The sequence below is a fragment of the Scyliorhinus canicula genome, chromosome 7 (assembly GCF_902713615.1).
Source record: "Scyliorhinus canicula chromosome 7, sScyCan1.1, whole genome shotgun sequence".
NCBI lineage: Eukaryota > Metazoa > Chordata > Chondrichthyes > Carcharhiniformes > Scyliorhinidae > Scyliorhinus > Scyliorhinus canicula.
The window spans coordinates 24949935-24974305 of NC_052152.1; the positions used below are offsets into that span (position 1 = coordinate 24949935).

General features: G+C 46.5%; 1 protein-coding gene across 10 annotated transcripts in view; it reads right to left on the minus strand.

The window, feature by feature from the left end:
• The window catches only part of dop1b (DOP1 leucine zipper like protein B), a 160059-nt gene that overhangs the window by 76936 nt on the left and 58752 nt on the right, over nt 1-24371 (minus strand). For all 10 annotated transcript variants that reach the window (XM_038801573.1, XM_038801580.1, XM_038801581.1 and 7 more), the window contains 7 exons: nt 22896-23066; nt 17451-17640; nt 15427-15525; nt 13114-13237; nt 4376-4485; nt 2680-2794; nt 623-737 (listed from right to left, as the gene is read on the minus strand). In XM_038801573.1, the coding sequence (XP_038657501.1) occupies nt 623-737; nt 2680-2794; nt 4376-4485; nt 13114-13237; nt 15427-15525; nt 17451-17640; nt 22896-23066 (924 nt within the window). The remainder of the gene's footprint in view (nt 1-622; nt 738-2679; nt 2795-4375; nt 4486-13113; nt 13238-15426; nt 15526-17450; nt 17641-22895; nt 23067-24371) is intronic.

Consider the following 24371-nt stretch of genomic DNA (forward strand, 5'->3'; position numbering starts at 1 on the left):
GGCATACATAGAACATCCAGTGCAGAAGGAGGCCATTCGGCCCATCGAGTCTGCACCGACCCACTTAAGCCCTCACTTCCACCCTATCCCCGTAACCCAAAATGAAATGAAAAATGAAATGAAAATCACTTATTATCACAAGTAGGCTTCAAATGAAGTTACTGTGAAAAGCCTCAGTCGCCACATTCCAGCGCCTGTTCAGGGGAGGCCTGTACGGGAATTGAACCCGCATTGCTGGCCTGCCATGGTCTGCTTTAAAAGCCAGCTATTTAGCCCTGTGCTAAACCAGCCCCTAACTATAACCCAATCTAACCTTTTCTAAGGGCAATTTTTGCATGTCCAATCCACCTAACCTGCACATCTTTGTACTGTGGGAGGAAACCAGAGCACCTGGAGGAAACCCACGCAGGCACGAGGAGAACGAGCAGACTCCGCACAGGGGAATTGAACCTGGGACCCTGGCGCTGTGAAGCCATAGTGCTAGCCACTTGTGCTACCGTGCTGCCTGTAAATACAGATAAATACCAGCTGACACAATTGAAGATATTTTACCATCATTTTAATCTTTTAGCTTTATTTTAACATCTAGTTATTCATATTCTAGCAGAGGTGTCATCTATACCTTATGAGCAGACTTTCATTCTGGCTTGATTGGATATCTGAATCGAGCATCTCTTTGCAGATAGAGTAAAAGGCCCGGATCACTTCAAGAAGCAAATCCCCAATGACCTGAGGGCCTGTAAAAGCGACACATTATTAATTACAATGACCAGTCTGCTCTCATCAAACCTGAACAAGTCAAAAAAGATAAGAGGTGTTAACCCCAATCAGGGTATATTTTTCTATTTCTCCTGTGCAAGCTCAACCCATTTGGAATCCTCACCACATATCTCACAATGAAAAAAAATGTATCAGCTCTTAACAACACTGCACTGCCATCCCACTCTCGCCATTTTTATTCCTCCTAAATATATTCAATATTACAATATGTATTTTCCATTATCACCCACTAGACAGCCAGGTAGCTTTGATGCTGTTCAGCCTGAATCTTCCTCCAAGTTAATTACTTTAAATATCCCAGTTTACTTCCTACACACTGCACATTGAGATATATGCATATTAATTAGCTTTCTGGTCCAAAGTATATTATCGTCACTTCAGCCATGAATTCCATATTTTACCCTTTACTCTCAGCTGGATATTTAGTTATTTGTTCCTCCTCTTTCAGAGTCTGAATAACTTGTCACTTCCAGATTTAACTGTTGGCCAATACATTTTCATCATCTGTTAGATGTAGTTCATTCTTGCAACAACAAAAAAAGTCCGTCCATCCTACAACCCCTGCCAGAGCCCAACATCCTTCAGCCACTTTACAATTGTCCTGACCTTCCTATACATCGGCGAAGATGTAATTCTGAGGTTAACACCCATAACGTCCAGCTCTTTGGACAAGCTTTTCCACTCTATGTCCCTTACCCAAGCTGGGAGATAAAGCTACCCGAGGCTGCCAGCCAGTCAGGCTACATCAGCCCCTCCAGCTATCAAATCCTCTACCAAGACTGTGCTTCTAGCCATGTTGCTGATCGTCTTTGCTTGTTTGTTGGTGCCGCTGTACTGGCTCTGCCATCGCTCCCCACAGGGAGGAAGAATTTCAAATTGACTTCAAGGCTGCTATTCATTCTGTTGTAACCCACCCTTCCTGCTTTTTTCTATCCCTTTGATTGGTGACTACCTCCCATTGACCAACCTCGAGTTCTCACTTCAAAGATTTCCCCAACGAGCCAAATTTCCTCCACCTCAAAGGTGAGAGACTCTTGAGCTCAACTGGTCCATTTTAGAAAGTTAAAATGGAAATGCAGCTGTTTCAAATTCAAAACTTTGAGTTTATTTTAATGCATTGATCTTGCATCAAAGTAATTTAACATTCAATGGAACAACTCCTTTAAAGATATAGGGCACAATCTTCCAGCCACGCTGCACCGGAAAAGCAGCACGCAGCGGCATAGCATGGCAGGTAAAAGTGGAAAGACCCCACTCCCGGGATCTACCCGGCTCACCACGCCTCGCGAGATTCAACGCAATCTCGCAAGGCATTGTAAGGGGAATCCTGCCCACAATGGGCGGGATCAGTTTTTAGAAAACCTACATATTAGAGCGAGGCAGTAAGCCTTACTCTAATGTGCAGATTGCTGAGGGACACGAGGCTTTGGGATTCAATTCCTTCACCTCACGGACCTCGGGCAAGGGCCGTTTGGTACTGATCTCCACAAATGGGGACCAGGCGGAATTACACTCATTGGAGTCTCCAAGGGGATCGGAGGTGCCCAGCTGCATGCCCTTTTGCAGGGTGGTGCTCTAGCACTGCTGGTGCCAGCCTGGAACCCTGGCATTCCCAGCCTGGTACTCTGCACATGTGAGATTAGGCCAGGTTTGCCCACCGTGGGTGTTGGGGGTGTGGGCCAGTGGACCCTCCCGTGTTCCGTTCAGGCTTGAGGGTGGGGGATTTTGTTTTTTGGCAGCCTCTGAGATTGGGACGCCATCTCTCGATACAATGGGGAGTTCCGGCGTCGCGTTGAATAGCCAATGCTGGGAAACACGCGGCTATACACGCTCGCTAGCGGACTTTGTTCCCTTTTGGGAAGATCGTGCCCATGGTGTACAAGTCATTTGCCAGTTTACCTAGTTCAGGTTTATCAAGTAGACTTATCAGAATGCGAAAAGGCTTCTGTTGTGCTTGAGGTCCATGTTCCTGATCTGGCTCAGGGTTGACATGTTGCAGAATTCTTATCAATGCCTGTAAATTAAAGTAGATTGTTTTTAAGCAACAATGAACACGTCATCCTCAGTGATTAAGTTACAATCCTTGAAGAACTCCTCCATAGTGGCATCAGTAAGAGTTAATCTCACTCGAAGCTTGAATAAGGAAAGTTCACTGGAATCAATGAGACAGCCTCCTCCTCTTTTGTACACTTCCTTCACATGGGAATATGAGGCACACCCAAATATTGCCACAAGGCTGCAGCTACTTTGCTCTTCGTCTGTACTCCTGCCGAAGGCAAACATCTACACAGAATTGTTTTACATATCTACGTATGTTACATTATGACTGTACAAGCACTATACCAACACCATATATTTACATAGCAAATCAACTAATAAAAGCAGCATGGTAGCATAGTGGTTAGCACTATGGCTTCACAGCACCAGGGTCCCAGGTTCGATTCCTGGCTTGGGTCATTGTCTGTGCGGAGTCTGCACGTTCTCCCAGTGTCTACACGTTCTCCCAGTGTCTGCGTGGGTTTCCTCCAGGTGCTCCAGTTTCCTCCCACAAGTCCCAAAAGACGTGCTATTAGGTAATTTGGACATTCTAAATTCTCCCTCAGTGTACCCGAACGGGCGGAATGTGGCGACTAGGGGCTTTTCACAGTAACTACATTGCAGTGTTAATGTGAGCCTACTTGTGACAATAAAGATTATTATAATAAAGTATTGCATTACTTTTCATAGCTTTGATTGGATTAGAGTCCTGGTATTTTTGTAATTTCATGAAGGTAAAGCGGGAACCCATATTTGATAGCATTTGATAGATTATGGACTGATTGATTCATTGATGTTTTAAGGTATGGATTGAATGCACAGCTGAAAGGTGGAATTATTCAAAATGACATGACAGAAGATGGTCATCCTTTCAGATAATGAATTAACTATTGAACTTTAGGGTCTTGTCTGTAGAAATGTAAACATTGTTCCAATGAATGTTTCATATAATGAATAGGTCATTGTATTTCAGTGCAGTTAATAATAAGAATATATCAAATAATTCGTTACAGCAAGGTCTACGGCCAGCATTGCCGTTGAAACCCATTCTCATCAGGTGGCGCACGTAAACACTGACATCAGTAAATTTTAAGTAATGGCAAATGTTTGATTAATAAACCATCTATGTAACAGACATTTATTTAAACAAATCAGGAGGTCTAACCTGAGAGTTAGAAACCAATGCGAGTAAATGAGGAATTAGACCATCGATAAGGATTCCCTTAAAAGTAAGACCACATGATCAAGGTTTCGCTCCCGAGTTCCTGCCTTTCTGAATTCATGAATCATCCCAATTGTTTATTTTAAAAGTGATTTTTCTGTATGCTTATGATTTCTTCTGCAATGTATTTGATCAACTTATGTACAGTTTGATATTTTGTTTCTAAGTTTTGATTTAGTTCATATGCAAGTGTATCAAAGTAAATAATAAGCAATAAAGTCGTATTTTTGACACCTGCAATCAACCGGACTATCAACCTTTATGTGAAGACAAAATAAGAGATCCTACTACATCATTGAGAATAATTGAAGAATAATATTCCACAAGCATACTTACTCGAACCAGCAAGTCCTTGGAATGTTTGTTAAAATAAATCTTGGTACGATCTTCAGGAGAGATAGAGCTGTCTGCGTCTGTAGTCATGATGCCTCCTTTGATATCCGTACCTAAAAGGATCGATGGGAGCCATAAATGTAAACAGAACCCACAGAAATACTGGTAATTAAATCTTTAGTTTTCTCTCTGTTGTACCAAACAAACAATATGTGGGAAAGATTTTTTTTAATAAAGTATTTTTATTAAGGTTTTGCAGAATTTTTCATAATAAAACAGTAGTAACAATAATAACAAAACAAACTAGAGTGAACATTAACATAGTGTAAAAAGAGAATATACAATAACAATTAAATAGGCATTACCCCACGCGACCCAGTCTTCCCACACCATCCCAATGAAGCACTCACACCACCAACCCCCCCTCACGGATTGCTGCTGCTGCTATTTTAATTTTCCCCGCGGAATTCGACGAGTGACTGCCACCTCCGAGAGAACCCTAGCGTAGACCCTCTTAAGGCAAACTTTATTTTCTCGAGGCTGAGAAACCCAGCCATGTCGGTAACCCAAGTCTCTACACTCGGGGGCTTTGAGTCCCTCCACATTAATAAAATCTGTCTCCGGGCTACTAGGGAGGCAAAGGCCAAGACGTCGGTCTCTTTCGCCCCCTGAACTCCCGGGTCTTCTGACACTTCAAAGATCGCTATCTCTGGACTCGGCACCACCCGTATGTTAAGCACCTTGGACATTGCCCTCGCGAACTCGTGCCAGGACTCTCTAAGCTCCAGGCATGCCCAAAACATGTGGACATGATTTGCAGGGCTGCCCTTGCACCTCATACAACTGTCTTCTACCCCAAAAAATCTGCTCATTCTCGCTGCCATCATGTGTGCCCAGTGGACCACCTTAAATTGAATTAGACTGAGGCTGGTGCATGAGGAGGAGGAATTAACCCTGCCCAGGACCTCTGCCCACAGACCTGCTTCCAACTCCTCACCTAGCTCCTCCTCCCACTTGTCCTTGAGCTCCTCCACCGGGGTTTCCTCCGCCTTCTGTAGTTCCTGGTAGATATCCGACACCCTCCCCTCCCCCACCCAGGTGCCAGAGACCACCCTGTCCTGTATCCTCAGTGGCGGCAGTGTCGGAAAGGCCACTATCTGTTTTTTCAGGAAGATTTGTACTTGCAGATATTTAAAGGCTTTTCCTGGCGGCAGATTAAATTTGCCCTCTAGTGCCTTCAAACTGGGAAAGGTTCCGTCTATGAACAGATCTCCCATCCTTCAGATGCCTGCCCTCTGCCAGCTCTGGAACCCATCATCCATCCTACCCGGGACAAACCTGTGGTTGTTGCATATCGGGGTCCAGACCGACGCTCCCTCCACCTTCTCCACTGTCCCCAGATCCGCAATGTGGCCACCACCACCGGACTTCTGGAGTAACAGGTCGGCGAGAACGGCAAAGGAGCCGTTATCAAAGCTCCCAGACTAGACCTTTACATGACGCCGCCTCCAGCTGCTCTCTCCCCCCCTCTTTCCCCCCCTCTTTTCCCCCCCCCCCCCCAAAAATCGCCCACTTCCCAATCATAACTATATTGGCGGCCCAGTAGTAGTTGCGAAAGTTTGGCAGCGCCAACCCCCCCAAGCCCGTAATGATCCTACTCACCCACTTAAAAAAGGCCTTAGGGATGAAGATGGGGAGGCACTGAAAGACAAACAAAAACCTGGGGAGGACAGTTATTTTCACAGTCTGCACCCTCCCTGCCAGTGACAGCGGGAGCGTGTCCCACCTTTTAAAGTCCCCTTCCGTTGCTCCACCAACTGGGTCAGGTTGAGCTTGTGCAGGGCATCCCATTTCCTGGCTACCTGTATACCCAGATAACGAAAACTTTTCTCTACCATCCTGAGCGACAGATCTTTCAATCTCTCCTCCTGCCCCTTGGCCTGGATCACAAACAACTCGCTCTTCCCCATGTTCAGTTTGTACCCTGAAAAACTACCAAAATCCCTCCGGACCCGCAGAACCTCCCCCATCCCCTGCACAGGGTTCGAAATGTACAGGAGCAAATCATCCGCGTATAGCGAGACCCAATGTTCCACCCCCTCTCCTGGACCAGTCCCCGCCAGTTCCTCGAGGCTCTCAGCGCCATAGCTAGTGGTTCTATAGCTAAGGCAAATAGTAATGGGGAGAGGGGACACCCCTGCCTTGTTCCCCGGTGAAGCTCGAAGTACCCCAACCTCAGCCAGTTTGTACATACACTTGCTACAATGCGCCTGGTACAACAATTTCACCCAGCCAATAAAGCCCTCGCCAAACCAGAACCTCCCCAGCATTTCCCACAGGTACCCCCACTCCACCCGGTCAAAGGCTTTCTCTGCGTCCATCGCTGTTACCACCTCTGCCTCCCCTCCCTCGGAGGGCATCATAATAATATTCAAAAGTCTCCGGACATTGGTATTGCATTGTCTGCCTTTACCAAACCCTGTCCTCTTCCACCTTTGGAAGCCTCAACTGGTCCAAAAATTGCCTCATCCCTTCCGTTCCCGTCGGGGGTTCCGACTCATAACTTACTATAGAACTCCTTATAGACTCGGTTCACCCCCCCCCCCCCCCCCAAACACGGATCCAAGACCGTGTTACCCTTCCTGATTTAATATGTGGGAAAGATTTGACATCAGGAATATAATGTCAATAATGAAAAAGGTGCATGCAAGTATTTTTTAATTTCATGGATAAGTTTAGCATTTAAGACAGTTCATGTGTACTTTTCTCATGCAACAGGTGATCCCAAATGCCAATAGTGATAAAGATGTTTTTTGGATATTCGACAAATCAGATCCCATGGGCCGGTCAAAAGGGCCCGAGTTGTTGCGCACCTGAAGGGACTGAAGGCGGATGTGGCCATGCTCCAGGAGACACACCTGAGAGAGGTGGACCAGGTCCGGCTGAGAAAGGGGTGGGTGGGCCAGGTATTCCACTCAGGGCTGGACGAGAGGAGTAAGGGGGTGGCGATCCTGGTGGGGAAGAAGGTGTCGTTTGAGGCGTTGAAGGTGGTGGCTGACAGTGGCGGGAGGTACGTGATGGTGAGTGGCAAGCTGCAGGGGGAGCGGGTAGTGTTGGTGAATGTCTATGCCCCAAATTGGGACGATGCGGGGTTCATGCGACGTATGCTGGGCCGCATTCCAGACCTGGAGGTGGGGGGCCTGATCATGGGGGGAGACTTTAACACTGTGCTGGATCCCCCATTGGATCGATCCAAGTCCCGGACGGGTAGGAGGTCGGCGGCGGCTAAGGTGCTGAGGGGATTTATCGACCAGATTGGGGGGGTGGACCCTTGGAGGTTTGCGAGGCCAAGGGCCAGGGAATACTCTTTTTTCTCCCATGTACATAAGGCCTACTCGAGGATTGACTTTTTTGTCCTGAGCAGGGGGCTGGTGTCGAGGGTGGAGGAAGTGGAATACTCCGCCATCGCCATTTCGGATCATGCCCCGCACGGGATGGACCTCGGGCTGGGGGAAGAAAGGGACCAACGTCCGCTCTGGCGCATGGAGGTGGGGCTGCTGGCAGAGGAGGAGGTGGCCGGGAGGGTCCGGGGGTGTATTGAGAGATACCTCGAGGCCAATGATAACGGGGAGGTTCGGGTGGGGACGGTCTGGGAGGCATTGAAGGCGGTGATGAGGGGGGAATTGATCTCCATCCGAACCCATAGGGAGAGGGGGGAGCAGAGGGAGAGACTGATAGGGGAGATGGTGCAGGTGGATAGGAGATATGCGGAGGCCCCAGAGGAGGGATTGCTGGGGGAGAGGCGTAGCCTCCAGGCCAGATTTGACCTACTGATGACCAGAAAGGCGGAAGCCCAGTGGAGGAAAGCACAGGGGGCGGTGTATGAACACGGGGAGAAGGCGAGCAGGATGCTGGCGCACCAGCTCCGGAAGCGAGACGCGGCCAGGGAGATTGGGGGAGTGAGGGATAGTGCTGGGAAGATGGTGCGGAGGGGGGTAGAGGTCAATGGGGTCTTCAGGGACTTCTATGGGGAATTGTACCGGTCTGAACCCCCGGTGGAGGAGGGTGGACTGGGGAGCTTCTTGGACAAGTTGCGATTCCCGAGGGTGGAAGAGGAGCAGGTGGAGGGACTAGGGGCGCCGATCGAGTTGGAGGAGGTTGTCAAAGGGATAGGGAGCATGCAGTCGGGGAAGGCGCCGGGGCCGGACGGGTTTCCGGCGGAATTTTATAAAACGTATTTGGACCTGTTGGGCCCCCTGTTGGTCCGGACCTTTAACGAGGCCGGGGGGGGGGGGGGGGGGGGGGGGGGGGGGGGGGCTTTGCCCCAACTATGTCATGGGTGCTTATTTCCTTGATCCTGAAGCGGGACAAGGACCCTCTGCAGTGTGGATCATATAGGCCGATTTCGCTGCTGAACGCCGATGCTAAGCTGCTGGCAAAGATCCTGGCCACTAGAATAGAGGATTGTGTGCCGGGGGTCATACATGAGGACCAGACGGGGTTTGTGAAGGGAAGGCAGCTGAACACAAATGTGCAAAGACTCCTCAACATCATTATGACGCCAGCGGTGGAAGGGGAGGCGGAGATAGTGGTGGCGTTGGACGCGGAGAAGGCCTTCGATAGGGTGGAGTGGGAGTACTTGTGGGAAGTGTTGGAGAGGTTATGGTTTGGGGAGGGGTTTAATCGGTGGGTGAGGCTGCTCTACGAGGCCCCGATGGCAAGTGTAGCCACGAACAGGAGGAGGTCGGAGTACTTTCGGTTGCATCGGGGGACGAGACAGGGGTGCCCCCTGTCCCCCTTGCTCTTCGCGTTGGCGATTGAGCCCCTGGCCATGGCACTGAGGGAGTCAGGGAAATGGAGGGGCCTGGTGCGGGGTGGGGAGGAGCATCGAGTGTCACTATACGCGGACGACCTGTTGCTGTATGTGGTGGACCCGGTGGGGGGATGCCGGAGGTGATGAGGATCCTTGGGGAATTTGGGGGTTTCTCGGGGTATAAGCTGAACCTGGGCAAGAGCGAGGTGTTTGTGGTGCACCCGGGGGATCAAGGGGAGGGGATTGGTAGGCTCCCATTGAAGCAGGCAGGGAAGAATTTCAGGTACCTCGGGGTCCAGGTGGCGGGGAGCTGGGGGGCCCTGCACAAGCTCAACCTTACAAGATTGGTGGAGCAGATGGAGGAGGAGTTTAAGAGATGGGATATGTTACCGCTGTCACTGGCGGGGAGGGTGCAGTCCGTCAAGATGACGGTGCTCCCGAGGTTTTTGTTCTTGTTCCAGTGCCTCCCCATCTTTATCCCGAAGGCCTTTTTCAGGAGGGTCAACAGGAGTATCACGGAATTTGTGTGGGCGCATGGGACTCCGAGGGTTCAAAGAGTGTTCCTGGAACGAGGCAGAGGTAGGGGGGGGCTGGCGTTGCCCAACCTCTGTGGGTACTATTGGGCTGCCAATGCAGCGATGGTGCGTAAGTGGGTAATGGACGAGGAAGGGGCAGCATGGAAAAGGATGGAGGTGGCGTCATGTGTGGGCACGAGCCTGGAGGCGCTGGTAATGGCGCCGTTGCCGCTCCCTCCAACGAGGTATACCACGAGCCCGGTGGTGGCGGCTACCCTCAAAATTTGGGGGCAATGGAGACGGCACAGAGGAGAAATGGGGGGCTCGATGGAGGCCCCGATACGGGGGAACCATCGGTTCGTCCCAGGGAGCATTGGTGGCGGATTCCGGGGCTGGCACAGGGCAGGGGTTAGGAGGTTGAGGGACCTGTTTGTGGAGGGGAGGTTCGCGAGCTTGGGAGAGTTAGAGGGGAAGTTTGGGCTCCCCCGGGGAACATGTTTAGGTACATCCAGGTGAGGGCGTTTGCCAGGCAGCAGGTGGAGAGGTTCCCCTTGCTGCCCCCACGGGGTGTGCAGGATAGGGTGCTCTCGGGGGTGTGGGTCGGAGGAGGGAGGATCTCGGACATATACCGGGTGATGCAGGAGGTAGATGAGGCCTCGGTGGAGGAACTGAAGGGTAAATGGGAAGAGGAGCTGGGTGAGGAGATTGAGGAGGGGACATGGGCGGATGCCCTGGAGAGAGTGAATTCCTCCTCTTCCTGCGAGAGGCTTAGCCTCATACAGTTCAAGGTGCTGCATAGGGCCCACATGACGGGGACAAGGATGAGTAGGTTTTTCGGGGGCGAGGACAGGTGTGCTAGGTGCTCAGGGAGCCCAGCGAACCACGCCCATATGTTTTGGGTGTGCCCAGCGTTGGGGCAGTTTTGGAAGGGGGTAGCAAAGACGGTGTCGAGGGTGGTGGGATCCAGGGTCGAGCCAGGCTGGGGACTCGCAATTTTTGGGGTGGCAGTGGAGCCGGGAGTGCAGGAGGCAATAGAGGCCGGGGTCCTGGCCTTTGCGTCCCTAGTAGCCCGGCGGAGGATCTTGCTCCAATGGAAGGATGCGAGGCCCCCAAGCGTGGAGGCCTGGATCTCGGATATGGCGGGGTTCATTAAATTGGAGAGGGTGAAATTTGCCCTGAGGGGATCAGTACAAGGGTTTTTCAGGCGGTGGCAGCCGTTTCTGGACTTCCTGGCGGAACGGTAGGGAAATAGGCCGACAGCAGCAGCAGCCCGGGGGGGGGGGGGGGGGGGGGGGGGGGGGGGGGTGTAAGGATTGGGGGGGGGGAGAACTGTGCACATGGGTTTGTGGAGGGTGCTATCTACCTCTTGTTTGGGTTTTTTTTCCTTTTTTTCTTTTTCTGTTCTTTGTTGTTGTTTTTTCTTTTTGTTTGAAGTTGCTATTGAAGCTGGGGGGCATTGTTCATGTGGTGGTACCGCGGTTGTATGTTAATAGAGCTAAGATGCTTATATTGTGTAAAAATTTCAATAAAAATTATTTTAAAAAAAAAGACAAATCAGATCCCAGATCCTAACTTTGTTTTTTTGTTTTGCAAAACCGTGCAGGGAAGTTGCTGAGCAAATTCACAGGAGTCTGGATGGACTTTTAATACAAAGAATAAAACATGTTTTAAACAAGAAAAATTGAACTGCGTCACTCCAGAAATAAAGGTTGAAAAGCTCTCAATACAAACACAAGAAAATGACTGCGATATTCACCATTCCTTTCACCCTGGCTATATCTTTACAGACAAATTCAGAAATTTAAAACAATTCACCATATCTATCTTATCCTGTAATAATCAGGATTGATGTCTGGTACATGTGAACCAAATGGCAAACTGCGGTCAGACACACCACACTACACAACAAATGACTGTGACCAAAGCAGATTCTATAGACTTCTGAACAACCCAACCAGATGCTTGCAGCACTGAGCCAACCAGTCTCACTGAAACTCTGTCTTCCTCATGAGTTTCCCCAATCTCCACATTTGAAGAACACGCCTTGGAATTCTCTCCAAATATTGCTCCCATTCAGCAGGCCTCAACAAAGAATCCATCTGCAGGGATTCAATCTCGCCTTCCGAGTCTCATTCCCTGTATCGCGCAGTATACTCCTACCTCACCTGCCAAACACATTTTCAGATCTTCGGCCATACCAAGCAGAACACCACTGCTCCAAAAGGATATTTCTACCCTCCATGGTGGCACGGAGTCACCAACTTTCAACTGCCCTCTCAGACCTGGGCATCCTGGCCCCAATATTTGCACCTTATCACAAAGGATATTAAACTTAACCAGTTAAGTGCTTACAGAATAAAAGATGAATGCGAATAAGATCATGTTCAATGGAGGGGTTTCAAAAGAAAGCCTAACTCACAAAAACAATAATTATAGTTACTAAAGCAAAATCTACGTATGCTAGATATTTGCCAAACGCGGGTAGTAATTTAGAAGAAGAATTGGACAAGTCGAAAGTGTTTTTTTGAAAACAAAACTAAGCAATATTTTAAGAAATGTCAGTTTGAGTCTTGAAACGAGAATCTCTCAGAACACAGACCATCTATCCACAGGTCATCCATCTGCTACAGAACAAAGGGAGAAAGCATGCATACGAGGCTACTCTTCCAGACCCACCAATCGAACCTACAGTCACCACCAGAACAGGCCTTGGAAACATCACCTGGATACTGTTATGGGCCAGGGTTTAGAGAATCCCAAAGTATATCATGGAGTTCACCTGACCTACAACTTTTAACAGATTGTGGTATGGAGAGCACACTGCTCACTCTACAGGTGTGGTACAGCTGAAACAGACCAGTATTTTTTAAAGCAAAACAATGTTTATTCTATGAACTCAAGTTAACCTTTTTAAAACAAACAGTGAATATCTTAGCAACCATTAATTCAAAGATAACCCCCAAAGAATACAACACTAAGTAATCCTTTAAGCTGTCCTTTTAACATCCAAATTACTTAACAAACCTTTAAACGGGAGCACATTATGTCCACATTCATTAATGAGAACATTTATAATTCTGAATTCACCAAATGATCCAGAGATAGTCTTTGGATGGCAGAGATCAACAGGACGGCTCTTTGTTTAACTTCAGCTGCAGCTCACTGGAAAGCCCAGACACACCCAAGCTTTTTCTCAAAGTGAAGCTAAAAAGCAGAACCAGAGCTCAGCTCCACCCACACTCTGACATCACTGTAGTAACATGAGCAGCTAACTATTTCTTAAAGTGACATTCTCATGCCAATACGCACTTAGTGAAGAAATATGCTAAAGGTGAGAATAAAAAAATGATCAATTCCTTTAAAATCACAGCAAGAAAATTAAACAAAGACATTTTTTTCTTTTAAAAACTTACCCAAGAGCCATGCATACAAACGTCTGTTCAAGGACATGTCTCTCCTCAGTACAGTGTAGAGAGCAGCAGAGAGAACAAGCACCATGTCCGCCCTGGACATTGGAATGACAGACCTATTTGGATCCTTGAAACAAGAAAGAAAAAGGACTGTCAAATACAAAGGTTGGTAACATGCACGCACACAATGTCAGTCTGTCAAGTAACCAAGTGCAGACACTTAGAAAACATTTTCAAATTACGATGTTTGAATGAACAAAACTAACATCCTTCAGATACATTTTTAGCACTGATTAAATCAAAAAATTTTGAATTCATGTGGCACTTTGAACATTCTAAAAGTGCTTTCAAGCTAACAGATGACCCTTCTAAAATGCCTTCAATGTTGATCTGTAAGCAAATATGCAGCTAATTTGCACAAAGTAAACTAATAATAATCTTTATTAGTGTCACAAGTAGGCTTACATTAACACTGCAATGAAGTTACTAGGAGCTGGTTTAGCACAGTGGGCTAAACAGCTGGCTTGTAATGCAGAACAATGCGTGCAGCGCGGGTTCAATTCCTGTACCAACCTCCCCGAACAGGCGCCCAAATGTGACGACCAGGGGCTTTTCACAGTAACTTCATTGAAGCCTACTTGTGACAAGCTATTATTATGTATTATTTTATTATTTATTTACTATGAAACTCCCCTAGTTGCCACACTCCGGCACCTGTTCGTGTACACGGAGGGAGAATTCAGAATGTCCAATTAACTTAACAAGCACGTCTTTCGGGTCTTGTGGGAGGAAACCGGAGCACCCGGAGGAAATCCACGCAGACATGGGGAGAACGTGCAGACTCCGCAGTGACCCCAAGCCAGGAATCAAACCTGGGTCCCTGGCACTGAGAAGCAATAGTGCTAACCACTACCCTGCTGTGCCCCCACCCCCCAAACAGTAAACGGTAGAATTCAATAATTCACCAGAGAATATTTTGTGCCACCAGATTGGCACTGATTAACGGAGGAAAATTGGGCAGAGCATTGGGAGAACTCCTCGTCCTCCCCTGCACAGTGCGCAGGCAGTTTTTCTTTCATTCATGGGTCAGGAATTAATCAATTCTTCAATTTAAAAAAATAGCATTTACGCAGCGCTTTTCACGACCAATGCTGGATAAAAATATTATGTTGACTGCAGGATAAAAATCTGCCGGCAGGAATCCCAGAATAAATCCGCTGCACTTTGAAATTGTGCCACAGGACCATTTACATTCAACTAAAGAGGCAGATGGGGCCTTGGTTTAATTTCTCATCCCACAGTCTGCACCTCCAACCTGTGCAGCACTCCCTCAGTACTGGAGTGCCAGCCTTAATTATATTTATTTACAAAGAGTGAATGATACCAAAAACAATTTATATTTCAGTTCAAAGTTTACAAACTGCAATACGATTGCCCAATCATGGACCAACACCCATCAGTCATAAATGTCAGATGTTTATTCAAAATACGATCTGTAGCTAAATAACCATGTAATGCAACATGCTTTTACATGGCTCGCACTAAATGTCTATGAATGTGAGGAATGTAGTGACCGGGGTTTTGCACCCACGGCAAAGGAAAATTCCACAAGAAGCCAAGATCTCACAATATGAACGTCCCTGCCCAACATTATTATCGTAATGATGCTCCCACCCAGGAATGTCGGGAACATTTGAATAGTTACATCTCATTAGCAGGCTTCCACACCATCATTTCCCCCCCCCCCCCCCCCCCCCCCCCCCCCCCCACACGCCGACGTGGTGTTTATAATGGGAGATGGGGGGGGCGGAAAGAGAACAGGGGACACATGCTCAGGCAGTACACCAGGTAAAAGTCAAAAACTTCCGTCCCTTGTGTTTCGACTTGACTTCGCAGGAAATTTCATGGCCGTCTTCCCATTCTGCAAGATTGGGAAAAGTTCTGCACAAATCTGGGCTGCATTCATTAAATCCAGGTTTGACACATGATTGGATGATGTTCTACAGAACAGTGTCAACCTGTCACTGCAGAGACACTTCTGAAATATGGTGCATAAATCACATTTTAACACTGAATATTTCTTTCTTAAGCAAGTACCCATGCTACCAACCCTTTCCCACCTAGCTAAGATGTTAAAAAACAAAGTTAAGGGTGATGCAATATATTAAGCTTCACAAGATCACAGATGCCGTTGCCAGTCACTTCTGCTGGGAGGCATGATTTGCAAGTTATCGGCTTTAGAATTCTTGTAAGGAGAACACAGACAAGCAACTATTGCAATTAGCACTGAACAGATTTAAAAATAGATATACTTACCAGGCACGTGCAAAAGGGAAAAAAGAAAAATAGAATGTCTAAATTGTTTCGCTGTACAAGAACATTAGAATCCTGCACCGAGGCACATAGTGCTTTCACCTAAAAAACAAAAATAAATGGCGATGAGTTAGCAACACACAAGATACGGAGAACGTTGAAAATCTGAAACAAGAGCAGCAATTCTGGAGACACCCAGAAGATGAGACAGCATAGAACATAGAACATAGAACAGTACAGCACAGAACAGGCCCTTCGGCCCTCGATGTTGTGCCGAGCAATGATCACCCTACTCAAACCCATGTATCCACCCTATACCCGTAACCCAACAATCCCCCATTAACCTTACACTATGGGCAATTCAGCATGGCCAATCCACCTAACCCGCACATCTTTGGACTGTGGGAGGAAACCGGAGCACCCGGAGGAAACCCACGCACACACGGGGAGGACGTGAAGACTGTGGAGCATCTGTGGAGAGAGAACCAGAGTTAATGTTTCAGGCCGACAACATTTCATCAGAACGTTAATACTTCTGCTGCTAAATCGTTCCTTTTCCCACAGCAGCCATAGTTATGAATGTATGTTTTATTAATCTCATTCTTGGGATGTGGGCCTCACTGACTTCTCACTTCTTACCCATCCCCAATTCCCCGTGAGACGATATTGATGAGCTGCCTTCTTGAACCGCTGCAGATGATTTGTTGTAGATGTTCCCACTATGCTGTTAGAGGGGGGAGTTCCAGGATTTTGACTCAGTAACAGTGAAGGAACAGCGATATATTTCCAAGACAGGATGGTGAGTGACTTGGAGGAACTTCCAGGTGGTGATGTTCCCAGGTATCTGCTGCCCTTGTCCTTAATAGTGACAGTCATGTGTTTCAGAGGTGCTTTCTACTTAGCCTTGATGAGTTCCTGTAGTGCATCTTGTAAATGGTACACATGACTGCCACTAGTTGTCAGCAGTGGAGTGAATGTTTGTGGATGGGGTGCCAATGAAGCAGTTTCTATATCCTAGATATTGTTGAGCTTCGAGTGTAGTTGGATCTTCGCTCATCCAGGATGGAGGAGAGTATTCCATCACACTCCTGACTTGTGCCTTGTAGATGGTGGACAGGCTTTGGGAAGTTAGGAGACAAATTACTTGTTGCAGGATTCCTTACCTCTTGACCTGCTCTTGTAGCCACAGTATTTATATGGATAGTCCAGTTCAGTTTCTGGTCAATGATAGTCCTCCAGATGTTGATAGTAGAGAATTCAGCAATGGTAATGCCATTGAATGCCAAGGAGCAATGGTATGATTCTCACTTGTTGAAGATGTTCAAATGTTGTTTGCCCAGCCCAAGCCTGGATGTTGTCCAGGTCTTGCTGCATTTGGATATGGACTGCTTCAGTATCTGAGTAGTCGCAAATGATGCTGAACATTGTACAATCAGCAGCAAACATCCTCACTTCTGACCTTATGATGGAAGGACGATCATTGACAACACAACTGAAGATGGTTGAGCCGAGGATACTACCCCAAAGAACTCCTGCAGTGATGTCCTGGAACTGAGATTATTGACCTCCAACCACCACAAGCATCATCTTTTGTAGAAGGTATGAATCCAACTTGCAGAGTCCCCTCCCCACCAAATTCCCATGGGACTCCCATTTTGCTAGGGCTCCTGGATTCCATACATAGTCAAATGCTGCCTTGATGTCAAGGGTAGTCAAGAGATTGTTAATTTAGTGTTAAATTAGTCATTGTTACAAAACGGGACAGTCAAAGGCCCAAATGCGGCAAGATAGCTTTTTGATATGTTGTGTAACTTTTACAGAAGCTGCTCGAATTTTATTCCATTAATTTCAGATTAGTATAGCTGCATGAACGGAGATTAGCTGACTTCCTAAACCCCTGCACCATTTTTTGTGCCAATTCTAACCAGCCAGTTCCAGTCCCACCCACCTTCCCTCCCTTGCAAAAATATTATGGCCAAAATACCACAAAATCAAAACAAAGGGTTGGATTGCATTAATATGCTTACCGCAAGAAGAGGATCTGTGCCAAACATATACTTCTGCTCTTCCCCATATGTAGATCTGTTAATGTGGTTGACAACAAAGAGCGAAGCCGGGAGGCGTATGGAGGGGCTGACTAGGACACTGCCCCACAGAGCTCCATAGAATACCTCCTGACCCACTACCAGCATCAGTTTCTGCAGCAAGGTGTCCGTTCTTCATATAATAAAGAGGGAGAAAAAGAAACTGGTTGACTGCAAATTAAAATACCAATACCACTCATAATCCATGGCAGTGATTCAGATCTTGCGAAAATATAAAACTTGATTGACCTCGGTCAGTTCAAAGCTATAATTGTGCTGTAAATGGAATAACATAGTAATCCTTCACCAGACAGCCACACACGTTACTCATCCTTCTGGTTTATCTTCCAAAAGATAGCTGCGTCAGGCAGGAAGGACATCTAAACTGCCCGTTCCATGGATTCAGCACCTGGTCCACTCAATTTTCAGCCAAGACTCTGCATAACTGGCAGGTTGACTGCAGAGCAGAAAAATCCAACCGCCTGGACTGACCTCCATCCTGAACACCGAACAAGTGGGCCTCCCATGTTCAGTAGGTGGGATATTTTCTTCACAACTTGCACTCTGCTACTTTTATTTCCACCAAAATACCGGGATAGTGAGAAACCAGAAGGTAAGAACATAATAAAAACTAGGACGTAAGAATGCTGGTCCGAACTGTTTTGTTCCTATTGGGAAGATTAACTCCAGGACCTCAGAATAACATTTCTTTGGATTGTCACTCACTCCCGCTGATCAATAATCATCAAACCCAACCACCTTTCCAGTTTGCACCCGCCTGGTGCAAACAAAGTAGCTTTAAAAGCTTCAAATTGAAAATGTAATGCAGTACCATCAGCAAATAACACCATGTTCTCACAGCTCTGGGAAAGAGAGATCCACCCATTGATGTCAGGGCGGGGAGCAAATATTTTCATTGATCCGTTTGGATTATTGAACAAAGAACAATACTACACAGGAACAGGCCCTTCAGCCCTCCAAGCCTGTCCCCTTCATGATACCAACCTTGGCCAAAATCCTCAGCACTTGTGCCATATCCCTCTATACCCATCCTATCCATGTATTTGTCAAGATGCCTTTTGAACACCGTTAATGTATCTGCTTCCACATCCTCCCCTGGCAACGCATTCCAGGCACTCACCACCTTGTTTTAGAAACCAGCTTTGCACATCTCCTCTAAACTTTGCCCCACGGACCTTAAATCTGTGCCCCTGGTGACTGATCCTTCCACCCTGAGAAAGAGTGCCTGCCCATCCACTCGATCCATGCCCTTCATAATCTTGTAGACCTCTACCAGGTCACCCCTAAACCTTTGTTGTTTTAATGAAAACAGTCCGGGTCTATTGAGCCTCTCCACATTGCTAACTCTCTCCAGACCAGGCAACATCCTGGTAAACCTCCTTTGCACCCTCTCCAAAACTCCACATCCTTCTGGTAGTGTGGTGACCAAGTGCGGCCTTACCAAGGTTCTATACAACTGCAGCATAACTTGCCAGTTTTTATACTTGATGCCCCGTTCAAGGAAGGCAAGCATTCCATATGCCTTCTTGACTACCTTGTCCACTGGTGCTGCCACTTTCAAAGATCTGTGGACCTGCACACCCAGATCTCTCTGACTTTCTATATTCCTAAGTGTTTTGCCATTTATGGTATAGGTCCCCTCTATGTTAGACCTACCAAAATGCATTACCACACATTTGTCTGGATTAAACTCCATTTGCCACTTCTCTGTCCAAGTCTCCAACCTAAGTCCAGCTGCATCCACTGACAATTCTCAATGCTATCTGCCACTCCAACTTTGGTGTCATCCGCAAACTTACTAAACAGGCCGGCTACGTTTTTCTCCAAATCGTTTACATACACTACAAAAGGAGGCCCCAGCACAGATCCCTGTGGAACACCGCTAGTCACAACCTTCCATTCAGAAAAACACCATTCTACTGCTACCCTTTGCCTTCTGTGACCGAGCCAGTTCTGTATCCATCTTACCACCTCACCTCTCATCAATATTGGTCAAATCCAACCACCTTTCCGGTTTGCACCCCCCCTGGTGAAAACAAAATAGCTTTAAAAGCTTCAAATTGAAAAGATAATGCAGTACCATCAGCAAATAACACCATGTTCTAAGAGCTCTGGGCAAGTAGATCCACCCATTATGTCAGGGCAGGGAGCAAATATTTTAATTGATCCATTGGATTTCTTGAGCTAAAAGAAGCAGCATGATTGCCAGAGCATCTCTGGACGCGCAGCAGTTTGTTCTACATTTTGATGAAGGGGAAGTCAGGTGTTCAGCGTTTTCACAGTTGGTATATCCAGTTATATGTAGAACAAAACCTGATCATTTAATACTTTTGTTCTTTCATGGGATGTGGGCATTGCTTGCCAAAGCCAGGACTTGCTTTCCATGCCCAATAATCCATTTCAGAGGGGCAGTTAAGAGTGAACCACTTTGCTGTGGAACTGGAATCATAAGTAGGCCATAGCAGGTATGGATGGCAGATTTCCTTCCCAAAAGGACATTGGTGAATCAGATGGCATTTTAATAATGATCGATGATAGTTTCATGGTTACCATTAGAGAGTACCTTTCAATTCCTGATTTTATTTATGAAAATTAATTTGGGCAGCTGTCATGGTGGGCTTTGAACCCATGTCCCCAGAGCATTAACCTGGGCCTCTGGATTCCCAGCTGAGTGGCATTACCACTAAACCATGTTCTACCCCTAAATGCAGCCCAAATTAATTAATTGACCTAAACCTGGACAATGTCCTAAATATTTGCAAGTCATCTGCAAGTGTGCAATGAGTTGCGCGCAGAGATGTTAGACGATCGACACCACTTCTTCCCTTTCATGGCATCACTTGAGAAAAAGCTGGCATCACAAGAGGATAAGATCGACAAACCCCAGAGAAACCTGGATGTCATACTTTTAACAATACTTCAGCACCATGATATTCCTGTATTTTATGTTTTCTAAAGTACCTCATCAATGTGCATGGGATTCAATTTTCCTACTCTGCAAGTCAACATTGCCTGCCATCTAGCACAACTAAAAGGACCTAATAGCCCAAAGTATTGGCCTTCCGACTGACTGTATATCACAAGAGTTTGGTCTTCTGATTATAATCAATAACAACCACAACACCCATTCATCACACAGCGCAGAGGACAATATCCATTTTTAATTGGCCCATTGTATTTCCACCCTTCTCATTTAACCCAGCCAAAATCAAGAATTAACAAGGCTTCTGCTCCTTTGTGGTACAGCACCACACAATAAAATACTATCGACCACTCAGCCAACAAGAGAGCCGGAATTTACTCTATTTGATCATTTCAAATCAGTTGGAATTTAAATGTTTCTTTGCTTTATAAATTCTGGTTTTTCACAGTGGCCTATTCCTGGAGGATCAATCAGATGACATTCAGCAGAGTCTGAAAGTATTTACTTGAAAGCTTGATGTCGGCTTCCAACTCAGGAACATTACAGATTACTCATGCAAGTCTATAAAGTTCGGGAGCAATTTTGTGCTGCATATTTATCAGTGCTGAGATTATATCAAGACTGCAAGTCACAAATCTGTTACTACCTCAGTGCCGATGAATGCAGAGTGCAGAACTGCTTTATTTCGTAGAAGGAAAAAGCAGTTTGGACCAGCATTCTTATTTCCCTGTGTTACTAATCTTCTAACACCTGAAAATGGTAACAAAAAAAATCACAGATCAGCAGATCACCAACTTCTCTGGGTCAGAGAGGGGAGGCTGGTTTAGCATAGTGGGCTAAACAGCTGGCTTGTACTGAAGAACACGGCCAGCAGCGCGGGTTCAATTCCCATACCGGCCTCCACGAACAGGTGCAGGAATGTGGCGACTGGGGGCTTTTCACAGTAACTTCACTGAAGCCTTCTTGTGACAATAAGCGATTATCATCATTAAATTCCAACATGAGAAACAAGGCTGCATCAAAGACTGAAGTTTCTGCTACTGAAAGGTCCATCTAGCTGGAAAGTTACCTCTGCCTCTCAGTCCACATGATGCTGGCTGGCCAGCTGAGTGCTTGTTTTAGTCCCAGATTTACAGTGTCTGCATTATTCTGCCACTGCAAAGAACTTTCTAATCCTGACTGAATGAATTTAATTTGTACTCAATATTTCTCATTTTTACACGGCTTTAAAGGCCAGAGTTATCAGGAGAGACTGAGAAGGCGTGGATTTTTCAGCCATGCACAAAAATGTACGAGAAGTGTGAACATAGAACATACAGTACAGAAGGAGGCCATTCGGCCCATCGAGTCTGCACCAACCCACTTAATCCCTCACTTCCACCCTATCTCCATAACCCAATAACCCCTCCTAACCTTTTTGGTCACTAAGGGCAATTTATCATGGCCAATCCACCTAACCTGCACGTCTTTGGACTGTGGGAGGAAACCGGAGCACCCGGAGGAAACCCACGCAGACACAGGGAGAACGTGCAAACTCTGCATAGACAGTGACCCAGCGGGGATTTGAACCTGGGACCCTAGCACTGTGAAGCCACAGTGCTATCCACTGTGTTGCCGTGCTGTCCCAAAGTGGTGGGATTAAAATAACCCACACTATTGGATCGAATATTGAATGGTACCAGACATGGCAACAATCCAGTAAAAGCTGCCAGCAGCTGTTTAACCATATTTCAATGACTTCTTTTCAAATCTAACTGCCAAGAACCAATTTCCAACCAATCTTTTGGGCATCAGATCTGATGAGATAGCAACAGCAGTTTTATTTTAACTTGATAAGATACATCTCCCCCCCCCCCACCGCCCCGAAAACATTTCAGTAAATGTTGTGGCCCATTAACAGAATTCTTGGAATTCTCAGTTCGCACATTCTCTTAGCAAGACCCCCCTTTGTAATTTCGATTTAAGCAAGCCTGGGTTTGTTCTGATGCAAGGAAGACCCTCTACTCTGCCCAACATGCACCTTCTTTCAGGTCCTCAGAACTTTCCCTAGTGGCAATATGTTTCCACTCCCACACCAGCTATCCTCCATTCGAGGCTACCACACTAGTATATATTGCACCTATGTTTATTGAGAATGAGGCCAAGATTGCTTGCACTAAATTTGCAATAAACTCAAAGCTAACCAACAGAGGAGATAGTTCTTAACAGTCTGCACTGCATCCAAATTTAGATGACTTCATTAAAATGTTAGTCCAATCAGGTGTACCTCGGCCTCAACTGCTTTATAATTAGATAAAATGCACTTCCTTCAAAATCTACCCAACACCACCCAATCCTTTTTGGAATGGAACCCATGAAGTTGAAACATTTCAAATTAAACCTTTTCCAAATAGCAAGAAATAGGTGGAATAAACATCAGCTTCCAACACCACCACCAGCCTCACCTCTCATAAATCTCTGATCCCTCCTCCAGCCCTGGTAACAGTCCCGTGATAAAAGCCTGGAGGCTGGGATTTAAGGATTTGTGTAGTGGGAGGTAGTATTTCTCGTACAGTCCAAGGAGCACTGGTTTCACAGACATAGCTGCATTGCCCAACAAGGGAAACAGACCTGAGCTACAGGAGAGAGAGAAAAAAAATCATCTTGTTAACAGTGATGTACAGTTCAGCCAAGTTTAACCAGTAACCCCAGAGAAGAGTAAATGGCAGGTGTGTAATGTAATGAAATATATTAAACCAAGTCCCACTAAAGGTTAACAATAACAGTCGGTGATGTTACTCATGCGGCCTGGGAATTGAGGCGAGCAAGTGTGACGAGAAACAAGTATAGGGTGTTCTCACCACTGTAAATACGTTACAATAACGTTAGAGTGCTTTGCGGTTAACGGTTTTTGAGAATTTATTGAAGCGACTCCAACCCAACAACATAGTCATAGAGTCCAAATCCCCAGAATTCCTACAGTGCAGGAGGAGGCTATTCGAGCCATCGAGTCTGCATTGACCCTCTAAAAGAGCACCCTACCTCGGCCCACTCACTCACCCTATCCCTGCACCTCTTTGGACTGTGGGAGGAAATTCCACGGAGCACCCAGAGGAAACCCCGCAGACACGGGGAGAACCTGTAAATACCACACAGTCACCCAAGGCTGGAATGGAACCCAGGTCCCTGGTGCTGTGAGGCAGCAGTGCTAACCTCTGTGCTGCCCATTTTGATAAAATGCTCCACTGCCAATATTTTTTTCTTCATATGTCAGGAAAGCATTGCTTTTCAATCCTGATGTCAGTCTTATCATCAAATTACAATAGAAAATTTATATTTCTGCAGTCCACAGACTTCATGATCTTTATACACACTTCATTATCAATATACATCAATAACCAATAGCAGTTAACCAACAATTTTCTCAAGAGCTGATGAATCGGAGGAAATAGAAAATAAGCAAAATACAGTGGAAGTTGAAACAAGAACAGAGGTCGCTGGAAAAACTCAGTAGGTCTGTCAGCATCTATCAGCAGAGATTTCAGTTAGACTTTTCGTTGGAACTGAAAGGAGGAAGAATTTTTGAGCAAAAGAAACTGCAACAAAAAGTATCAACTCAAGAGTACAAATGACAGGTGGCTTGGTGTAAGGGGGAGGGGGTGGTTTGCTTTGAGGCAATAGATGTATGGGATATTTTTTTTGAAAAGAGGAATGGGGGCTTAAGATGGAGGAGAAAAGTCCAAATTTAATGTTGTCAAACTCAACGTTGAGTCCAGAGGGCTGCAACATGCCGAACCAGATGATGAGATGCTGCTCCTCCGTTCTGAGATACACACTCCATGCCACATTGTACACATTTGACCTCTCTTTACAGCAGCGCCAATTCACCCCCTCAAAGCTGTCATCGTCCCCACTTCCATTTCATTCTCCGTCTCATCCGA